The sequence below is a fragment of the Heterodontus francisci genome, chromosome 23 (assembly GCF_036365525.1).
Source record: "Heterodontus francisci isolate sHetFra1 chromosome 23, sHetFra1.hap1, whole genome shotgun sequence".
Classification (NCBI taxonomy): domain Eukaryota; kingdom Metazoa; phylum Chordata; class Chondrichthyes; order Heterodontiformes; family Heterodontidae; genus Heterodontus; species Heterodontus francisci.
The window spans coordinates 19,761,618-19,783,650 of NC_090393.1; the positions used below are offsets into that span (position 1 = coordinate 19,761,618).

Genomic DNA, 22,033 nt, shown 5'->3' on the forward strand with positions numbered 1-22,033 from the left:
TAGCAGCCTTCAAATTACAAACCATTACAAAGTTAATATTCTACTCTGTGGAGGGGGTCCAAGGAAGGCAGCAATACTCCTCAGTAGGGGGTGGGTCAAGTACATTGGGGTTATCCAAGGACAGAAAGCTGCTTTGGGGGTAGGGTGTTTGTAGAATTCCCAAATTGTTTCATGTAGCAGTGTGCAGGTTGAATATTCACTACTGGGGGCAGGAAAGGAGGAATTGGTTGGAACGGCAAAGTGTGAATTCAAGTTGCTGATCACTGGGGTGGAGGTTTTTAAGGAAAATAATTTATTCAACAGGGCTGCAGTGTGCTATGTTGAGATTTAAAATACTGGTTGATGGGTGAAGATGCTCCCAACTAAGGATGGGAAGGGGAGAAAAATCTGAAACAGTATCCAATTGGCAGTAGGGGAGATGATCATGAATCTGTGAAGTGCAAAGGAACAGTCAGGTCAGGGAGGGAATTGGTAGGGAACATAATTTATTACATACTATCAATCTGCTGCTTGGTGGTCGACAGCAAATGCTCATTTTGTGTGTTGCAAGACTCCACTGCAGCCATAAGCTCCAATTAGAGGATGTGTCTAGTCCTCATTACTCAGAGGGGCAAAGAGGAATGTTATTTGTTCAAAGAGTGCACAAAAAAAAACTTATCCTTACCTAGAAGTCCACTGCAGTGCCACGCAGCGATATAACTTTAGGAATTGTTTTCACAAAAGAGACGAAGATCAGTTGATTTATGTATTGTTAGATAAGATACCACTTAAGTTAATGAGTCACAATGTTGTTCTGACATCACCCAGGTATATTAGAATATTGCAATTATACAACAGTTTCAATATATAATGTACACACACAACCCCTCCCCCCCAAACCCCGTCCGACATGGTAATTGCAGAAGCACTTCGACGCATGAGATCTGCTGACACTGGCACCAGCACCAACACCCTCTACCAACCCCATCATCACTGGAGCAGGAACAGTATAGACACTGAACCTATTTGTTCTTGGTCTCGGACATTCATTTGGATTGGAGAGCACCCTACCTCCCAGTACCTGTGTTTGAGTTTTTTTTTGGCCAGACTATGGGCAGGTTGCTTTCTGCATTCTCCACCCGTCAGGGAATTTGGAAGTTTGGGGAGGTTATCGAAGTCAGCCACAAAGAAGCAGCCACGCAAGGCTTGGCACTTTTCAGCTTCAGAAGAGACATGTTCTAATGATAGATAGTTTTGAAGTATAGTGTCCTAAGCTATTCTTAGTACAATTCCAAAGTGGAATACTGAATGTGGCCCAACAGTACAGAACAATCAGAATAGATAAAATTATGCAAAAACAACAAATGGATGAAATGTAAAATATACAACAGGCCCATCTGCAGAGAAAAGACAAGTTATGTGATTTTAGGTGTGTAACCTGTCTTTTCTTATAGGTACTGATTGACTATTTCCAGCATTTTCTGTCTATTCAAAATAACTGGTACCAGATATACCGTCTTTGGTTAGAAGCAGCTTGTGAACTACCACTCAAAACATCAGCACATAATCATGGGTGGACTGATAGGTATACAGAGATTGTGTTCTCCGGGGAAAATGGAGGACATGAATATTGTCAAACATGGACACAAGTTATCATGTCAGCGATGAAAGCACTTTCTTCCATGTGGAATTTGTTTTTATTATACTGGTATTTTCCAAAATGTTATTTCCTGTCCTTCATAGCATGCTAAAGAAGACAATGTCATCAATGACATTGTTACAGTGTATATGAAAAATATTTCCAGTTATTACAATTTGAAGATATGCCAGATTGCTCCTACCTTGCACAGGCAAGAGCTACCAGCGCAGCCGCAGCATTTTCTTTCTGTTTCCATGGGATTGATTGACCGAAAGCAGGTGATTCTTCTAACCAGGAGCAGAGGAGGGCCTCCAGACCATTCAGACAGTCAGCAGGTTCTTTTGTGAGGCTCAGAGGCTGGCAATCTCTAAGGCAGTTCAGGAGCACCTCAGCAGTGATGTTACAGAGGGAAGGGTCAGTTTTGCTTTGTGACTGGATCAAAGGGAACACCAATAAAAGGCCCATGCGGGAGGTAAATGGTGCCTGTTCTGGTTGTTGCAGCAAGCCCTGCCGCTTGAGCAAGGACATGGCCTCTTCTTCACTGGAGTTTTCACGCTCATGCTGCTCTTCAAGTGCTAATTGTCGTTGTGCATTCCACAGGCCTCTAAGTGCATTGAGACGATATTCAAGTAGTCGTGCGTATGCATTACTCTGGTTCCCGCACACAGCTCGCAAGCGTTCTGCCAGCTCTTCAGGATTTTTGGTTTCAAATGTCAATATCTGAAAATTGAAAGAAGATTTTTCATCACAGTAATGGAAAATGGTTTTTAATCTGTGACAACAACTTGCATTTATATAGCACCATTAATGTAGGAAAACATTCTAAGGCACTTCATGGGAATGTTATCAAAATTTAGTGCAAAGCCATACATGAGAAATTAGGGCAGAGATAAATATTAACAAGCATCTTAGTGAAGGATAGCGGAGAAAATACTGGAAATCATACAATACTGAGTTTTCTTCCCTTAAAGAAAAGCTTTTAATTTCAAGAGTGGGAAAGGGGTGTTTCAAATTATAAAAGCTACCAGATGTGAAGAGGCCTGTAAGCATCACATGATGCTATGGTATCTACAGACTTCATCTTATCTGGCATCACACAATGCAGAGTTTTCCAAATAATGAGTCTCACTGGAAAAAAAATACACAAAACCAACAAACTCCAATTATCATATTTCAACAAGTTACCACAAACCTGAAAAACAAACCATATTAGTCAGGTAATTAGACAACAGTAATTCAAACAGTAATTCAAAGTAGTAATGTCACAATTATTTGTGACAAGATAAAGCCAAAGAAATAACTACTTAATGTACTCACCATCTCAATGTTCCTTGAATATTCAATTATATTTGTACCACGTGGCTGAGAACCAAAATTGCACACTCAGGCAAAGAAGTATAAATTTTGTGTGATTACAATGCTCTAAACATAGGGAGATCATTCAGTGAGCTGTTCCATTAGCTTAATGGATAAATGCACTGCCTGGTATGTAATAGTCACACAGATCAACTATACTGTCTCAGATTCAACCTTGGCCTCTCAACCCCAAACTAGATAATATATAAATCCCACTGCTGATTGATATCCAGCACTCATTCTGGAAACTAATGTCTGTCAATGTTGGGTGAGGGCAGGATGAGGCTTAATTGTGTTAGCAGGCTATTCATTCGTGTGCGGAATCACAACAGATCTCAATAATAGTCTCACCCATCAGACACACATCTGCACTACCATCACAGGTCAAGACATATAGGTAAATTAGCTTCCACATTTACCTACATAACCATGACTTCAATTCAAAAGTAATTAATGGACTGTAAAATACACAGACGCCCTGAGGACATAAGTATGATGCTACGTAATATAAATTCTTTTTCTCCCCATTTGTTTAAATTCCTTCTTGGCCTTGCCCTCACCATCTCTGCAACCTCATACAACCCTACAAATCCTCCTCTCTGCCCCCTTGAACATCATTCCTCTAACTCTGGCCTCTTGTGCATCTCCCAAACCTTCACCCCACTAGTGACAGGCTTGTCTTCAGCTAAGTGCCATGCTCTGGAACTCGTCCATCTCCTCCTTCAAGACCCTCCTTAAAACTTACTGCCTTGACCAGTCACCTCTCCTTTCCAGTCCTTTGGCTTATGTCCATTTTTAAAAATCTGCTTATGCATCTGTAAAGAGCCTTGGGAATATTTTTATACAATAAAGAGTCTGTATAAATGCAAGTTGTTACTAGTTGTTTGATGAAGAAACTGATCAGCAGCCAGACCCACTTTAATATCAAAGTCAAGACAAGTTTCAGCACAGAAGATTTGATATGTTTATGGAAACAGCAAGTTAATTTTTTGATAGGAAGCCGGATAGAAAGCAGTGTTTGGGTTACTGCACTGTCAGAGAATTCAAAGACACTAGGAGTGGACAAATAATATCTTATTTCTGAGAAAACAGCTTTTTTAAAAACTCATCTAACTTACTTTTACATTGTAAAAGCTGCAGATAAATTTTGGATTGCAGAATAATGAAATGCAATAATACTATTTTTCCTCTCAAAGTGGATTCCTCACCCAAATTAAACCATTTGCCAAATCACCAGAAATTTTAAAAACACTGGCATTTAAATGAAGATTTCTTACATTCTTGATTAATCTCCAGAAGGAGACCAAGAGTGAAAAAGCTAAGCCCCTGGTTCAAAGCAGTCAATCATTATGGGCTTTGAAATTGTACCCAATAAAGCAGATTATACCCATATCAGATGTACACTTTTAGTGACATCTATTCCAATATTGACCCAGACACCACTGCTTAATAGCTCCTAAAAGCTTCAAAATATGCACTTTCAACATCTCTATTTCAGTCCTGAGGCAATATTTACCAATATAGTTGAACATAGCAATGAAGATCCTCTACTAAGTCCAGCTGATCACTTTAACCAACATTTTTAATTCAAATCTATTTCATCATGACCACAAACACCTGGGAATCTGCATTAGAACACATCAGTTAACATCTGAAAGGGACTTGCATGAAACTTTAAATCATCTTTCTCCTTCAGATGCGGAGTTTGATGCTGTGGCCTATTTCAGTTAATATCTTCCTATCAATATTATCTTACAAGAGTGCTGCTTTCACAGGGAAAGATGCATCCCTGTCAAATTTAAACATTCCAGCACCAAGAAGTATTCGACATCTCAGTCCAGCTGAGACCCAGTGAAATCTGCTCCACAGAGTAGAAGAATATTAATGTCAATCAATAGCATTCTTAGATTAGACCTCCCTCAAGAAGCAGTGGTTTTGTATTTTTCCAGATTTTCAATGTTGTGGAATCAGCATATACATTTCACAGCACAAGAATTTTTTTTAATTCAGCATTAAGTCATATTTTACAATCTCTTGCTGGACTGCAGGGTCTTCCCCAATGACTGGCAAAGCTTTGTACAGGCCAGCAATGTGGACACTGCATCACTGACCTGTACTAGCAGTTTGAACACTCAGTCCTGGCAACATTTACATTTGCTACAGGGATACACATATATAGGTTTAGTCTCAGTGCTGTTTCATTCATTTTACAGTAAACCACTGACATTGAAGTCCCCATTGGCTGGACTATATAAATACAAGTTGCTGCCCATTTATTCGCACTTTTACATAGCAAAACATTCCAAGGTGTTTCACAGGAACATAACTAGACAAGTATCCACACCGAGCCAAAGAGAGACACATTAGGAAAGGTGACCAAACTCTTGGTCAAAGAGGTGGGTTTTAGGGAGTATCTTTAAAGGAGGAGGGGCAGAGAGGTTTACTGATTTTCAGAGCTTATTAAGAGGGCTGAAAGCACAGCTGTGAATGGTAAAGCAAAGGAAGTGGGGGGGATGGACAACAGGCCAGAATTGGAGGAATGCAGTGCTCTCAAAGGATTATAGAGCTGGAAGTGGTTAGAGTATGGGAGGGACAAGGCCACGGAGGGATTTGAACAAAAGGATGAGAATTTTTTTTTTTTTTTAATGGGTTTTGAAGCTTGATTAAAATTCACTTAAGTAGTGTTACTGGTCACGTATGAGATAAATTTAATCATATACATGCACCACATAGCTCAGCCAGTTTTTGTTGCACAATCTTCAAGAGGATAACTAAAAACTAATAGCACCAGAGATAGGAGTGTCTGTCTCTATGGCAGAAACTGGCAACATTCCACATAAACAAGAGCTTCACAGTTTAGGGATTCAACAAAAACCGAACAAGTCAAACAATACTCATGTCAGAAATCAAAATATTTAAAAATTGCTCTGTCTGCAATACCATTGAATATTTAGATAATTATAGACCCTACTTGAAAATTAACTATACACTCGGCCAGGCTCAGCAGAATTATTTCAATTTTGCTACTCAAGATTATAGATCAATAACAACAATATGTCTACTCGTGCACACGGCTCACAGGGGCAGTACATTTGTACATGCAATATATACTCATGAGTTGGCATATCATCACATTCAATTAAATACTGAAATTGGAAGTGTTAAATGAGATAGTGTGTTCAAGTATGAGACTATTCAGAGATACTTGGCTGGGCCATAAAACTATAATTTGTTCACTTGTGAGCTGCATGCACAGCAGTAACTAACAAAACCAAGGCATGTATTTACTCAAGACTCTTATTTAGTATCTCCATAAGGAGCTTACATTATAACTTATCAATACTAATAAAAGGAAATAAACATGCACTAAAATGTTGACTCTTCCGTATTAATGACTTTTGGGACTTCCTGTGGTCGCTAGGCTCTAATAAAGTTACAGCATAATAACATAACATATGGGGAAGTACATCAGAAAACACTTAGCAAAGAGATTCCAAATATCTTCAGGTTACAAGCAGCCCAAGTAAGGAGCCCACTGCCCAAATTTTGGATCACCAAACAAAACAATTCTAAGACCATGTACAATAACAGCATTACCAAAATACCAAGTTTTAAATAGATTTTTCTTTAAATGTTCAGTATTTGCAACATTCTTCCAGCTAGTTCTCAACGTGATGGAAGTCAACACCACCAATTAATCCAGCAAGATCTTCAGTACATATTAAATTCAACTCACTCAAAGGTAAGGACAGGATCTTCCTCACCAATACAATTCCTTGAAGACATAAATGGTCACTATTAAAAGCATCAAGCCAGTAAAATTGAAACAGGAGTTCTAGCTTCTGCTTTAAGACATTTTGGGTGCATTTACAACTGTAGGGTTACTAAAAAGCAGTATCGTATCACATCAACACCACAGTTAAAGTACAAGTACCATCCAAGTCCAGAGTCAGGGCCTAATCTGACACAAGCAAAGAGCAAGACCATAATGCAGGGAGCGCATTTTACTTTGAAGTCACCTGGCCTCAACACCCAATAAATACTCCACAGGCTTTGTGCAACCAAAAGTGCTTCATGACAACGCTAAATCTATAATAGGTATGCAGTACAAGATCAACCCAAACACCAAGTGCGACGGTGCAAGGTATGGGATAAAACTCATAATTCAATGTTTGCAAATCTCTTCATCACAGCTGAGCCTCCTAGTATGAAGGAGACTTCAACTGATAATAGAAAAATTCAAAAGGCATGTTAATTGGGATTATTTTCAACTAAATTCCTAGCAGCCAAATGCCAGCAGAGACCTGGGAGCTAGTTACCCAAACCCTACTTCTCAATTTCTGCTTGGTTTTTCATTACCCACTTCTATCCGGCCCTTAGCCCATCTCTGCTAGAGATTCACTGTGCCTTTATCAGTTCCAAATTCAATTTAGTGACAGCATTGGCGCAGTCAGAAGGTTATGTATTCAAGTCCCACTCCAGAAAATGAACATCTAGGTTAACATTTCAGTGCAGTACTGAAGGAGTGCTGCCCTGTCAGAGATGCTGTCTTTCAAATGATGTTAAATCGAGGCCCTGTTTTCCCCCTCAGATTCTCCCAGAGCCTGGTCAATAATTATCCTTCAATCATCATTAGAAAAAAATCTGGTCATTACCTCATTGCTGTTTCTGTGCACAAAGTGACTGCCATGTAAACACTTTTTTTTACCCTTTGTATAATGGCATGCCTAAAATTGCATGCTGTAATGTAACTGCGTAACCTTACAAATCTTTGCTTAAATTTTGTTAATTTAAAAATGTTAACTGCTGGCTGCCATTTATTGCTGTAGTCTCACTTCCCTAACAGCAGGATCAGTCTTCCTAAGCTACTACAAGAGTGTGGGCATTCACTGAGGTCATAACCTTAAAACTAGATGTGACAAAAGGTCGTTAATCTGAAACGGTAACTCTGCTTCTCTCTCCGCAGATGCCGCCTGACTTGCTGAGTATTTCTACTATCTTCGGTTTTTATTTTACCTTAAAATTAGAGCTAGGCCATTCAGGATTAAACCAGAATGCATTTTTTCCACACAAAAGGGTAAGGAAATCTGAAATTCTCTTGCCCAAAAGGCTGTGAATACTGGATCAATTGAAGACCAAAATTGACAGATTCTTGTTAGGCAAGGATATCTAGGGATATGGATAAAAGGCAGGTAAGTAGAGTTGAGGTTGTTACAAGGATTTCCACTTTTTTTGTATTAAAACTTGTGATTCTTTCTCAACACTGAAATCTTTTTCAGTTGACATTGAGACATTTGGAGATAGCTGAACTTTAAGGATGTTTTTGAAAGTATGTTCAACAAAAGTTGAACTGGTAAACAAGAACTGGAAAGCAGGTAGTTTCAAGGAAACCAGCAGGGGAGTGACCCAAGAGATACCCTCTGTTGTGACGAGAGATAATTTATGACTTGGCTTGTGACTTGTTTCTGGAAGGCTTTGGTTTCATATTTGAACTCAAAGCCAGTGGGTTTCGACAAAAGCAAGCAATTGGGAGTTTGATTTTAACCTGCCTGGAGATCAGAAAAGTAATACCGCCCTGTAAAGAATCCCTGATCTTGAAAAGCAAAATCTTATATGAAGTGGTACTGTTGCCTCCTGCATTTTCGAAGAATCCTTGAATTTGCATAAATGCTGCATCTTTAAAAAAGGAGCTTTGCATTGAATGTGAGAACTGACATCTGTTGCTACACACCTGATGGACGACCTATGTGAAGACTTCTACCTTTGAAGTTCTTTGAACACCTGCCCATCACAAACTGTTCTTCAACCTTGCCTGGGAAGATTTCACGTGGCATCCAACTATTCGACTTTGGGACAGCTCGCCAAACCGGAGAACTTCCTTCCAGATCATGGCAGTCTAAGATTTTTTTTATTCCTAAGAAACAGCTGTAAACCGAATCCCTTTTTTCCCTCAGTTCACTGGTTTTTGGATGTGTGTATGTGCATGAGGGCTAGGAAAAAAATAAGGAGCTTTAATATCTCAATTTGTATATAGATTTACTTCATTATTGGTTAAGAATTGGTTTTATAATAAAGTTAATTTTTTTTGTTTTTTTTAAAGAAACCTGGATAGTGTGCTTTATTCTGGAGACAGTATCTAATTGGTTGTTTCGGTAAGTGTGAAAATTTATTGATATGCTATGACTTGCAGAGAAGTGAATTAACAGTGCACTCCTTCTACCTTGGCTGATCTGTATCTTGTTACGACCAAGATCTGAATGAATAGTGGAACAGGCTTTAGGGATACTAAAGTTCAAAACATCACTTGTTCCAAGCCTTGCCTTCTGAAAATAGATCACTCTACAATGTAGGGCCAAATACTAACCATAAAGACTTACGTTTATATAACGTCTTTCATGGTCTCAGGATGTCCCAAAGTGCTTTACAGCCATGAGTTACTTTTGAGTGTAATCACTGTTGCAATTTAGGAAACATTTGCTAGAGGTTATAATTAAGGAAAGGATGACTGAACATCTTGAAAATTTTCACCGATCAGAGAGATGGCTTTGTAAAGGGTAGGTCATGCCTGATGAATCTGATTGAATTTTTTGGAAGAGATGGCTAATGAATTTTTTGAAGAGATGACTATGGTATTGGACAAGGGAATATCTATGAATGTTACTTATATGGACTTGCAGACAGCATTTGATCAAGACCCTCATTAGAGACTGCTAGTTAAAGTTGAAGCTCATGAAATTGAGGGCAAATTATTGACCTGGTTAAGAAATTGACTGAGTGGAAATAGGCAGCAGAGATAATGGAAAGGTACTCTTATTGGCAGGATGTGACTAGTGGTGTCCCGCAAGGATCTGTGTTGGGGCCTCAACTATTCACCATACTTCTTAGCTACTTAGATGATGGGATAGAAAGCCACATATTCCAATTTGCTGATGATACAAAGATGGGCAGTATTGTAAGCAACGCAGATGGAAGCATAAGATATTGATACATTAGCCAACTGTGCAACAGCCCCGACAAACAAATTTCTCTGCAGCACCTGTGGAAGAGCCTGTCACTCCAGAATTGGCCTTTATAGCCACTCCAGGCACTGCTTCACAAACCACTGACCACCTCCAGGCGCGTATCCATTGTCTCTCGAGATAAGGAGGCCCAAAAGAAAAAAAAGGTGAAAGGGCAAAACTGTGGCACATGCGAGATCATCCACTTTGCGCCTAAAAAGGATAGAACACGGTGTTTTTTAAATGGTGAAAAACTAGTAACAGTGGAGGTCCAAAGGGATTTAGGGGTCCAAATATATAATTAAAATGGTATAGAAAATAATTTTTTTAAACTAATAGAATGCTGGTTCTTCACCTTAGGAAGGATATATGACCTTGGAGGGAGTGCAGCCTAGCTTTACTAGAATGATACCAGGCCTCCAGGGGTTAAGCCACGAGCAGAAATTAAATTAACTAGGGTCATATTCCCTGGAATTTAGAATATTAAGGGCTGATTTGATCAAAGTTTTAAAAAGATATTAAGGGAAACAGATCGGGTTGATTGGGAGAAACTACATTCGCTAGTTGTAGAGTCAAAAAATGAGAGTTTGACTTTTCAGTACTGAAACTACAGAATCACAGAATTGTTACAGCACAGAAGGAAGCCATGCGGCCTGCACCGGCTCTCCGAGTGAACAATTCATTTAGTGCCAATACCCCACCTTCTCCCCATAACCTTTATTTCTTCCTTTTCAGGTAGCCATCTAACTCCTTTCTGAATGCCTCAAGTGAAATTGCCTCCACCACATCATCAGGAAGTGCATTCCAGATCCTAAGCACTCTGTGCGTGAAAAAGTTTTTCCTAACACCACCATTGCTTCTTTTGCCAATTACGTTAAATCTGTGCCCTCCTGTTCTCGATTCTTTCACGAGTGGCAACAGTTTCTCCCTATCTACTCTGTCCAGACCCCTCTATCAAATCTCCTCTCAGCCTTCTCTTCAAGGGAAATAGTCCCAAATTCTACAATCTATCTGCATAAACGAAGTTCCTCATCCCTGGAACCATTCTCATTAATCTGTTCTGCACTCGCTCCAATGCCTTCACATCTTTCCTTAAATGGGGCATCCAAAACTGAACGCAAAAATCCAGTTAAGGCCGAACTAGTGTCTTAGACAAGTTCAACATAAGCTCCTTGCTCTTTTACTCTATGGTCCTATTAATAAAGCCCAGGATACTGTATGCCTTATTGACCGATCTTTCAACCTGCCCTGCCACCTTCAATGACTTATGCACATAGACACCCAGGTCTTTCTGTTCCACACCCCCTTTAGAATTGTACGCTTTATTTTGTGTTGCCTTGCCATGTCCTTCCTACCAAAATAATCACTTCACATTTCTCCGCATTGAACTTCATCTACTACTTGTCCTCCCATTCCACCAACTTGTCTATGTCCTTTTGAAGCTCTACACTATCCTCAACAGTTCCCAATGCTTCATATCATCTGCAAATTTTGAAACTGTGCCTTGTACACCAAGGTCCAGGTCATGAAGATATATCAAGAACAGCAAGGTTCCCAACACTGACCCCTGGGGAACTTCACTATATACCTTCCTTCAGCCCGAAAAATATCCATTAACCACTACTGTTTCCTGTCACTCAGCCAATTCTGGACCCATGTTGCTACCGTCCCTTTTATTCCATGAGCTAAAACTTCGCTCACAAGTCTGTTGTTTGGCACTGTATCAAATGCCTTTTGGAAGTGCATGTACACATCAACAGCATTGCCCTCATCAACCCTCTCAGTTACCCTTTCAAAAATCTCCAGCAAGTTAAACATAATTTTCCCTTAACGAATCTATGCTGGCTTTCCTTAATTAGCCCGCATTTGTCCATGTGACCATTAATCTTGCCCCAAATTATCGTTTCTAGAAGCTTCCCCACCACCCAAGTTAAACTGACTGGCTTGTAGGTGCTGGGCTTATCAGAAGGAAGGACTCGATGAGAACAATGAACCAACCGTGGATAACAAAGTAAGTTAAGGAGAGTATCAAATCAAAAACAAAGGCAAAAGCTAGTGGTAGGCCAGAGGATTGGGACTTTTTTTTTTTAGAAACCAGCAGCAGTTGACTAAAAATCTAATAAAGAGGGAGAAAATTGATGAGTAAATTGGCAAGAAATATAAAAAAAAACAGCAAGAGCTTCTACTGGTATATAAAAAGGAAGAGAGTAGCTAAAGTAAGTGTGGGACCCTTACAGGATGAGACTGGGGAATTAACAGGGAAATGGCAGATAATTTAAACCAATATTTTGTATTGGTCTTCATGGTGGAGGACACTATAAACATCCCAACAATAATAGATGCGCAAGGTGTAAATGGGAGGGAGGAACATGTAACAATCTCTATCACGAGGGAAAAGTTGCTGGACAAACTGATGGGACTAAAGGCAGACAAGTCGCTAGGACCGTTTTTTAAAATTCATTCATGGGATGTGGGCGTCGCTGGCCAGGCCAGCATTTATTGCCCATCCCTAATTGCCCATGAGAAGGTGGTGGTGAGCTGCCTTCTTGAATGGCTGCAGTCCATTTGGGGTAGGTACACCAACAGTGCTGTTAGGAAGGGAGTTCCAGGATTTTGACCCAGCGACAGTGAAGGAACGGCGATATAGTTCCAAGTCAGGATGGTGTGTGACTTGGAGGGGAACTTGCAGGTGGTGGTGTTCCCATGTATTTGCTGCCCTTGTCCTTCTAGGTGGTAGAGGTCGCGGGTTTGGAAGGTGCTGTCTAAGGAGCCTTGGTGCATTGCTGCAGCGCATCTTGTAGATGGTACACACTGCTGCCACTGTGCGTCAGTGGTGGAGGGAGTGAATGTTTGTAGATGGGGTGCCAATCAAGTGGACTGCTTTGTCCTAGATGGCGTCGAGCTTCTTTAGTGTTGTTGGAGCTGCACCCATCCAGGCAAGTGGAGAGTATTCCATCACGCTCCTGACTTGTGCCTTGTAGATGGTGGACAGGCTTTGGGGAGTCAGATGGGGAGTTACTCGCCTCAGGATTCCTAGCCTCTGACCTGCTCTTGCAGCCACGGTATTTATATGGCTACTTCAGTTCAGTTTCTGGTCAATGGTAGCCCCTAGAATGTTGATAGTGGGGGATTCAGCAATGGTAATGCTGTTGAATGTCAAGGGGAGATGGTTAGATTCTCTCTTGTTGGAGATGGTCATTGCCTGGCACTTGTGTGGCGCGAATGTTACTTGCCACTTATCAGCCCAAGCCTGGATATTGCCCAGGTTGTACATTGTACATTTGTACGTTGTGCATTTGTACACTGACTGCTTCAGTATCTAAGGAGTCACTAATGGTGCTCAACATAGTGCAATCATCCACAAACATCCCCACTTCTGACCTTATGATTGAAGGAAGGTAATTGATGAAGCAGCTGAAGATGGTTGGGCCTAAGACACTACCCTGAGGAACTCCTGCAGTGATGTCCTGGAGCTCAGATGATTGACCTCCAACAACCACAACCATCTTCCTTTGCGCTTGGTATGACTCCAGCCAGCGGAGGGTTTTCCCCGATTCCCATTGACCTCAGTTTTGCGAGGGCTCCTTGATGTCAACGGCAGTCCCTTTCACCTCGAGTTCAGCCCTTTTGTCCATGTTTGAACCAAGGCTGTAATGAGGTCAGGAGCTGAGTGGCCCTGGCGGAACCCAAACTGAGTGTCACTGAGCAGGTTATTGCTAAGCAAGTGCCGCTTGATGGCACTGTTGATGACACCTTCCATCACCTTACTGATGATTGAGAGTAGGCTGATGGGGCGGTAAGTGGCCGGGTTAGATTTGTCCTGCTTTTTGTGTACAGAACATACCTGGGCAATTTTCCACATTGCAGGGTAGATGCCAGTGTTGTAGCTGTACTGGAACAGCTTGGTTAGGGGCGCGGCAAGCTCTGGAGCACAGGTCTTCAGTACTACTGCCGGGATATTGTCAGGGCCCATAGCTTTTGCAGTATCCAGTGCCTTCAGTCGTTTCTTGATATCAAGCGGAGTGAATCGAATTGGCTGAAGTCTGACATCTGTGATGCTGGGGACTTCAGGAGGAGGCCAAGATGGATCATCAACTCGGCTGAAGATTGTTGCAAATGCTTCAGCCTTATCTTTCGCACTGATGTGCTGGGCTCCCCCATCATTGAAGATGGTGATATTTGTGGAGCCACCTCCTCCAGTTAGTTGTTTAATTGTCCACCACCATTCACGGCTGGATGTGGCAGGACTGCAGGGCTTAGATCTGATCGGTTGGTTATGGGATCGCTTAGCTCTGTCTATCGCATGCTGCTTACTCAGTTTGGCACGCAGATAGACCTGTGTTGTAGCTTCACCAGGTTGACCTCATTTTGAGGTACGCCTGGTGCTGCTCCTGGCATGCCCTCCTGCACTCTTCATTGAACCAGGGTTGGTCTCCTGGCTTGATGGTAATGGTAGAGTGGGGGATATGCCGGGCCATGAGGTTACAGATTGTGGTTGAGTACAATTCTGCTGCTGATGGCCCACAGCGTCTCATGGATGCCCAGTTCTGCATTGCTAGATCTGTTCAAAAATCTATCCCATTTAGCACGGTGATAGTGCCACACAACACGATGGACTGTATCCTCAATGTGAAGGCGGGACTTTGTTTCCACAAGGACTGTGCCGTGGTCACTCCTACCAATACAGTCATGGACAGAAGCATCTGCAGCAGGCAGATTGGTGAGGACGAGGTCAAGTATGTTTTTCCCTCGTGTTGATTCACCCACCACCTGCTGCAGACCCAGTCTAGCAGCTATGTCCTTTAGGACTCGGCCAGCTTGGTCAGTAGTGGTGCTACTGAGCCACTCATGGTGATGGACACTGAAGTCCCCCACCCAGAGTACATTTTGTGCCCTTGCCACCCTCAGTGCTTCCTCCAAGTAGTGTTCAACATGGTGGAGTACTGAGTCATCAGCTGAGGGAGGGCGGTAGGTGGTAATCAGTAGGAGATTTCCCTGCCCATGTTTGACCTGATGCTATGAGACTTCATGGGGTCCGGAGTCGATGTTGAGGACTCCCAGGGCAACTCCCTCCCGACTGTATACCACTGTGCCACCACCTCTGCTGGGTCTGTCCTGTCGGTGGGACAGGACATACCCAGGGATAGTGATTGCAGTGTCTGGGACTTTGTCTGTAAGGTATGATTCCGTGAGTATGACCATGTCAGGCTGTTGCTTGACTAGTCTGTGGGACAGTTCTCCCAACTTTGGCACAAGCCCCCAGATGTTAGTAAGGAGGACTTTGCAGGGTCGACAGGGCTGGGTTTGCGGTTGTAGTTTCCGGTGCCTAGGTTGATGCCGGGTGCTCCGCCCGGTTTCATTCCTTTTTATTAACTTCGTAGCTGATGGCCTGCATCCAAGGATTTCAAAAGAAGCGGCTGCAGAGATAGTGGAGGCATTAGTCATTATACCAAAACTCACTGGATTCCGGTAGGGTTCCAGCGGATTGGAAAACCGCTAATGTGACGCCCCTATTCAAGAAAGGAAGGAGACAGAAAGCAGGAAACTATAGACTAGTTAGTTTAACATCTGTCTTTGGGAAAATGCTGGAGTCCATTATTAAAGAAGAAATAGCAGGACATTTAGAAAAATATAATACAAACAGTCAGCATGGTTTTATGAAAGGGAAATGTTTGACAAATTTGTTAGAGTTCTTTGAGGATAAAACAAGCAGAGTGGATAAAGGGGAAAATCGGTAGATGTTGTGTATTTGGATTTCCAGAAGGCGCTCGATAAGGTGCCACATAAAAGGTTATCACACAAAATAAGAGCTCACGGTATTGGGGGTAATGTGTTGGCATGGATCGTGGATTGGCTAACACACAGAAGGCAGAGAGTCAGGCTTAATGGGTCTTTTTCAGATTGGAAAGCTGTAACTAGTGGGGTGCCACAAGGATCGGTCCTAGGCCTTCAACTATTTACTATCTATATTAATGACTTGGAGGAAGGGACAGAGTGTAGTGTATCCAAATTTGCTGACGATACTAAAATAGGTGGGAAGGCATGTTGTGATGAGGACACAAAGAATCTGCAAAGGGATATAGATACGTTAAGTGAGTGGGCAAAAACTTGGCAGATGGAGTTCAATGTGGGAAAGTATGAGGTCATCCATTTTGGTAAGAATAAAAAGGCAGATTATTTAGATGGAGAAAGACTACAAAATACTGCAGTACAGAGGGATCCAGGTGTTGTACATGAAACACAAAAAGTTAGTCTGCAAATGCAGCAAGTAATTGGGAAGGCAAATGGAATTTTGGCCTTTATTGCTAGGGGGTTAGAGTTTAAAAATAGGGAAGTCTTGTTACAACTGTACAGGGTGTTGGTGAGGCCACACCTGGAGTACTGCGTACAGTTTTGGTCCCCGTATTTAAGGAAGGATATACTAGCATTGGAGGCAGTTCAGAAAAGGTTCACTAGGCTGACTCCTGGAATGAAGGGGTTCTCTCATCATAAATGGCAAAACAAGTTCGGCCTTTATTCATTGGAGTTTAGAAGAACGAGAGGTGATCTTGTCGAAACATACAAAATTGTAAGGGGGCTCGACAGGGTAGATGTTGAGAATATGTTTCCACTGGTGGGGGAATATTGAACTAGGGGACACAGTTACAGAATAAGGGGGCACACGTTTAAAACTGAGATGGGAAGGAATTTCTTCTCAGAGGGTGCTGAATCTCTGGATTTCTCCACCTCAGAGTTGTAGAGGCTAGGTCACTAAGTGTATTTGAGGAGGTAGATAGATTTTTGAAATCTCGGGGAGTCGAGGGGTATGTGGAGCAGGCCCGAAAGAGTTAAGGCCTGGATCAGATCAGCCATGATCTTATTGAATGGCGGGCAGGCTTGAGGAGCTGAATGGCCTACTCCTGCTCCTATTTCTTATGTTATGTTTACGTCCTTTTTTGAACAAGGGTGCAACATTTGCGATTCTCCAGTCCTCTGGCACCACCCGTGTCTAAGGAAGACTGGAAAATTATGGCCAGTGCCTCTGCAATTTCCACTCCCACTGCCCTCAGTATCCTTGGACGCATTTCATCCTGTCCTGGTGCTTTATCCACTTGAAGTATAAACAGCCTAACACCTCATCAATTTTAAATCCTGAGTGTATTAATTACCTCCTCTTTCACTGTGGCCTGGGTAGCATTTTCTTCCTTGATAAAGACAGATGCAAAGTATTCACTGAATACCTCAGCTACTCCCCTTGTCTCCATGCGTAAATCCCCCTTTTGGTCCCTACTCAGCCCTACTCCACCTTTTACTATTTATATGTCTATACAAGACTTTGGGATTCCCTTTTATGTTAGTTGCCAGTCCCTTTTCATACTCTCTCTTTGCTTCTCCTATTTGCTTTTTCACTTCTCCTCTGAACATTCTACTTTCAGCCTGGTTCTCCACTGTATTATCGACCTGACACCTGTCATAAAGGACAGTTTTTCTTCTTCATCCCTGGAACCATTCTTGTGAATCTTTACTGCACTCTCTCCAGTGCTTTCACATTTTCCTAAAGTGCAGCTTCCAGAACTAGACGCAATACACCAGCTGAAGCCGAGCTATTGTCTCATACTTCATGAAAAGGGTGGTAGAAGTTTAAAACCCTCTTCCACAAATGGTAATTGATACTTGATCAATTGTTAATTTTTTAAAAAAGAGATTGATAGATTTTGGTTAGCCAACAGTATTGAGATATGGGGCAAAGGCAGATATATGGATAAAGTTGCAAATCAGCCATGATCTCACTGAATAGTGGAACAGGCTTGAAGGGCAAATGGCCTATTTCTGTTCCTTTGTTAACGTGGCAACCAATTTGCGCAAAGTAAGCTGGCATATAATGAAATCCTACTATTCTGCAAAATAAAACTTCCAATTTTGACTAAATACTTGCACACAGCCGACTTTTGTTTTTATTCTTTCACGGGATATGGGCATCGCTGGCTAGGCCAGCATTTATTGCCTATTCCTAACTGACATTGAGAAGGTGTGGTCAGCCGCCTTCTTGAACTGTTGCAGTCCATCTGGTGACGGTACACCCACAGTGCTGCTGGGAAGGGAGTTCCAGGATTTTGATCCAGTGACAGTGAAGGAATGGTGATACAGTTCCAAGTCAGCATAGTGTGTGGCTTGGAGGGGAACTTGCAGGTGGCGGTGTTCCCATGCATCTGTTGCCCTTGTCCTTCTAGGTGCAAGAGGTCGTGAGTTTGGAAGGTGCTGTTGAAGGAGCCTTGGTGAGCTGCTGCAGTGCATCTAGTAGATGGTACACACTGCTGCCACTGTGTGCCTATGGTGGAGTGAATGAATGTTGAAGGTGGTGCCAATCAAGCAGGCTACTTTGTCCTGAATGCTGCTGAGCTTCTCGAGTGTCATTGGAGTTGCATTCATCCAGGTAGGTGGAGAGTATTCAATCAGACTCCTGACTTGAGCAATGTAGATAGATGGTGGACAGGCACTGGGGCGTCAGGAGGCAAGTTACTTGTCGCAGAATTCCCAGCCTCAGACATGCTCATGTAACCACAGTACTTACATGGCTGATCCAGTTCAGCTCCTGGTCATTGGTAACCCCCAGGATATTGATAGTGGGTGATTCAGTGATGGTAAAGACATTGAACGTCCAGGAGAAATGGTTGGATTTCTCTTGTTGGAGATGGTCATTGCCTGGCACTTGCGTGACGCGAATGTAACATGTCACTTATCATCCCAAGCCTGAATGTTGTCCAGGTCTTGCTGCATGTGGACACAGACTGCTGCAGTATCTGAGGAGTCACGAATGAAACTGAACTTTGTGCTATTAGCAAACATCCCCACTTCTGACCTTATGATTGAAGGAAGGTCATTGATGAAGCAGCTGAAAATGGTTGGGACTAGGACACTACCCTAAGGAACTCTTGCAGTGATGTTCTGGGACTGAGATGATTGACCTCCAACAACCACAACCATTTTCTTTTGTGCTTGGTGTGACTCCAACCAGTGGAGAGTTTTCCCCTTCCATCGACTCCAGTTTTGCTGCAGCTCCTTGCGGCCACACTCAGTAAATGCTACCTTGATGTCAAGAGCAGTCACTCTCAGCTCACCTCTCGAGTTCAGCTCTTTTGTCCATGTTTGAACCAAGGCTGCAATGAGGTCAGGAGTTAAGTGGCCCTGGCAGAACCCAAATTGACCATCAGTGAACAGGTTATTGCTAAGCAAGTGCCACTTGATAGCACTGACCCCTTCCATCACCTTGATGATTGCAGGTTGACTGATAGGGCAGTAAGTGGCCAGATAGCATTTGTCCTGCTTTTTGTGCACAGGACGGACCTGGGCAATTTTCCACATTGCTGGGTAGATGCCAGCATTGTAGCTGTACTGGAACAGTTTGGCTGGGGCAAGGTTAGTTCTGGAGCACAAGTCTTCAGTAATATTGCCAGAATGTTGTCAGGACCCATAGCTTTTGCAGTACCCAGTGCCTTCAGCCATTTCTTGATATCACATGGAGTGAATCGAATTGACTGAATACTGGCATCTGTGATGCTGGGGGACCTCAAAAGCAGACCAAGATGGATCATCCACTCTGCACTTCCGGCTGCAAATGCTTCAGCTTTGTCTTTTGCACTGATGCACTGGGCTCCTCCATCACTGAGGATGGGGATATTTGTGGAGCCTCCTCCTCCAGTTAGTTGTTTAATTGTCCACCACCATTCATAACTGGATGTGGTAGGACTGCAGAGCTTAGACCTGATCCATTGGTTATGGAATCGCTTAGCTCTGTCTATAGCATGCTGCTTCCACTGTTTGGCATGCATGTAGTCCTATGTTGTAGCTTTACCAGGTTGACACCTCATTTTTAGCTATGTCTGGTACTGCTCCTGGCATGCCCTCCCACACTCTTCATGGAGCCAGGGTTAATCCCCCGGCTTGACGGTAGTGGTAGCGTGGGGGATATGCCTGGTCATGAGGTTACAGATTGTGGTTGAATACAATTTTGCTGCTGCTGATGGCCCACAGCACCTCATGAATGTCCAATTTTGAGCTGCTAGATCTGTTCAAAATGTAACCCATTTAGCAAGGTGGTGGTGCCACACAACACAATGGAGGGTATCCTCAACGTGAAGACGGGACTTCAAGAGGAGAGTGCAGTGGTCACTCCCATCAATACAGTCATAGACAGATGCATCTGTGATGGGTAGAGTGGTGAGGATGAGGTCAAGTAGGTTTTTCCCTCATGTTGGCTCTCTCACCACCTGCCGGAGACCAAGTCCACAAGCTATGTCCTTTAAGACTCAGCCAGCTTGGTCAGTAGAGGCGCTACTGAGCCACTCTTGGCAATGGACATTGAAGTCCCCACCCAGAGTACATTCTGCATCTTTGCCACCCTCAGTGCTTCTTCCGATTGGTGTTCAACATGGAGGAGTACTGATTCAACAGCTGGGGTGGGGGTAATCAACAGGAGGTTTCCATGTCCATGTTTGACCTGATGCCATGAGAATTCATGGGGTCCGTAGTCAATGTTGAGGACTCACAGGGCAACTCCCTCCCGACTGTAGACCAAGGTGCTGCCACCTCTGGGATGGTGACAGCACTGTTTGGGATATTGTCTGTAAGGTTTGATTCAGTGAGTATGACTATGTCAGGCTGTTGTTTGACTAGTCTATCGGACAGCTCTCCCAATTTTGGCACAAAGCCCCCAGATGTTAGTGAAGGGGACTGCGGGGTCAACAGGGCTGGATGTGCCGTTGTCGTTTCAGGTGCCTTGGTCAAATCCACATGGTCCGTCCGGTTTCATTCCTTTTAGACTTTTCTCTCAAGAGTCATTTTTGTGGGTCTGGAGTCACATGTAGGTCAGACCAAGTAAAGACGGCAGATTTCCTTCTCAAAGGATATTAATGAACCAGATGGGGTTTGTTTTTTTTTTTTAAAAAACATTTGACAATGGTTTTATGGTCACCATTTGTTTTAATTCCAGATTTATTAATTGAATTCAAATTCCACCAGCTGGCATGGTGGGATTTGAACCTGTATCTCTAGAGCAGCAGCCTGGGCCTCTGGATTGCTCACCCAGTGACACTTCTACGCCACCGCATTCCCTATATAACACTATGTTCAACAGTCAGCAGGTACAACATTACTTCACTATTGCAGCTTCTAATGTCAGAGTACAAGCTTACTCAATTAAGTGCCATGCATGGACAAAGCTGGGATGAAGTCCAATAGCTCACAAGAGCATCATATAATGGAATGACAGGCAGAGGTCAAGAAAATGGACATCACGTTCTATAAATGCAACTACTGGCTGATTAGAGAAGCCAAAAAAAAAATACTGCACACAATCCCTTCTCAACAGAAGACAACTATAAGCATTCAACAGGATATTTTAAGAAAGACAGAGGAAAAATTACTTCCATTTCATCAGTGTGTTCCACGTTCCTATGTGCAAGACTGATGCACTAATAACTGTCAAATTTGCACTATAATCTATAGTCAAAATGTACAGAGAGAGATTGGGTTGATTAGGCTTATATTCGCTAGAGTTTAGAAGAATGAGAGGGGCTCTCATAGAAACCTACAAAATTCTAACAGGACTGGACAGACTAGATGCAGGAAGGATGCTCCCGATGGCGGGGGAGTCCAGGACCAGGGGTCACAGTCTAAGGATAAGGGATAAGCCATTTAGGACTGAGATGAGGAGAGATTTCTTCACCCAGATAGTGGTGAACCTGTGGAATTCTCTACCATGGAAAGCAGTTGAGGCCAAATCATTAAATATATTCAAGAAAGAGTTAGATATAGTTCTTAGGGCTGATGGGATCAAGGGATACAGGGAGAAAGTGGGAACAAGTTACTGAGTTTAGATGATCAGCCATGATCGCATTGAATGGTGGAGCAGGCTCAAAGGGCCGAATGGCCTACCCCTGCTCCCATTTTTCTATGTTTCTATATGCAAAATGTTAAAAAGATGAATTCATTTTTTTTTAAATTAATTTATGTGTTTGGAAGCAATCCTAAGTCCGGCATTATAGAAAGAGCATCAACTTATAGATTTAAGCATGTTGAATAT

At 42.6% G+C, this 22,033-nt stretch overlaps 1 protein-coding gene across 1 annotated transcript in view; it reads right to left on the reverse strand.

Annotated features, from left to right (window-relative positions):
- Positions 1-22,033, reverse strand: part of LOC137382906 (probable E3 ubiquitin-protein ligase HECTD4) — a 361,123-nt gene that overhangs the window by 333,605 nt on the left and 5,485 nt on the right. Inside the window, exon 2 of the mRNA XM_068055483.1 lies at positions 1,821-2,338. Coding sequence (XP_067911584.1) covers positions 1,821-2,338 — 518 coding nt within the window. The remainder of the gene's footprint in view (positions 1-1,820; positions 2,339-22,033) is intronic.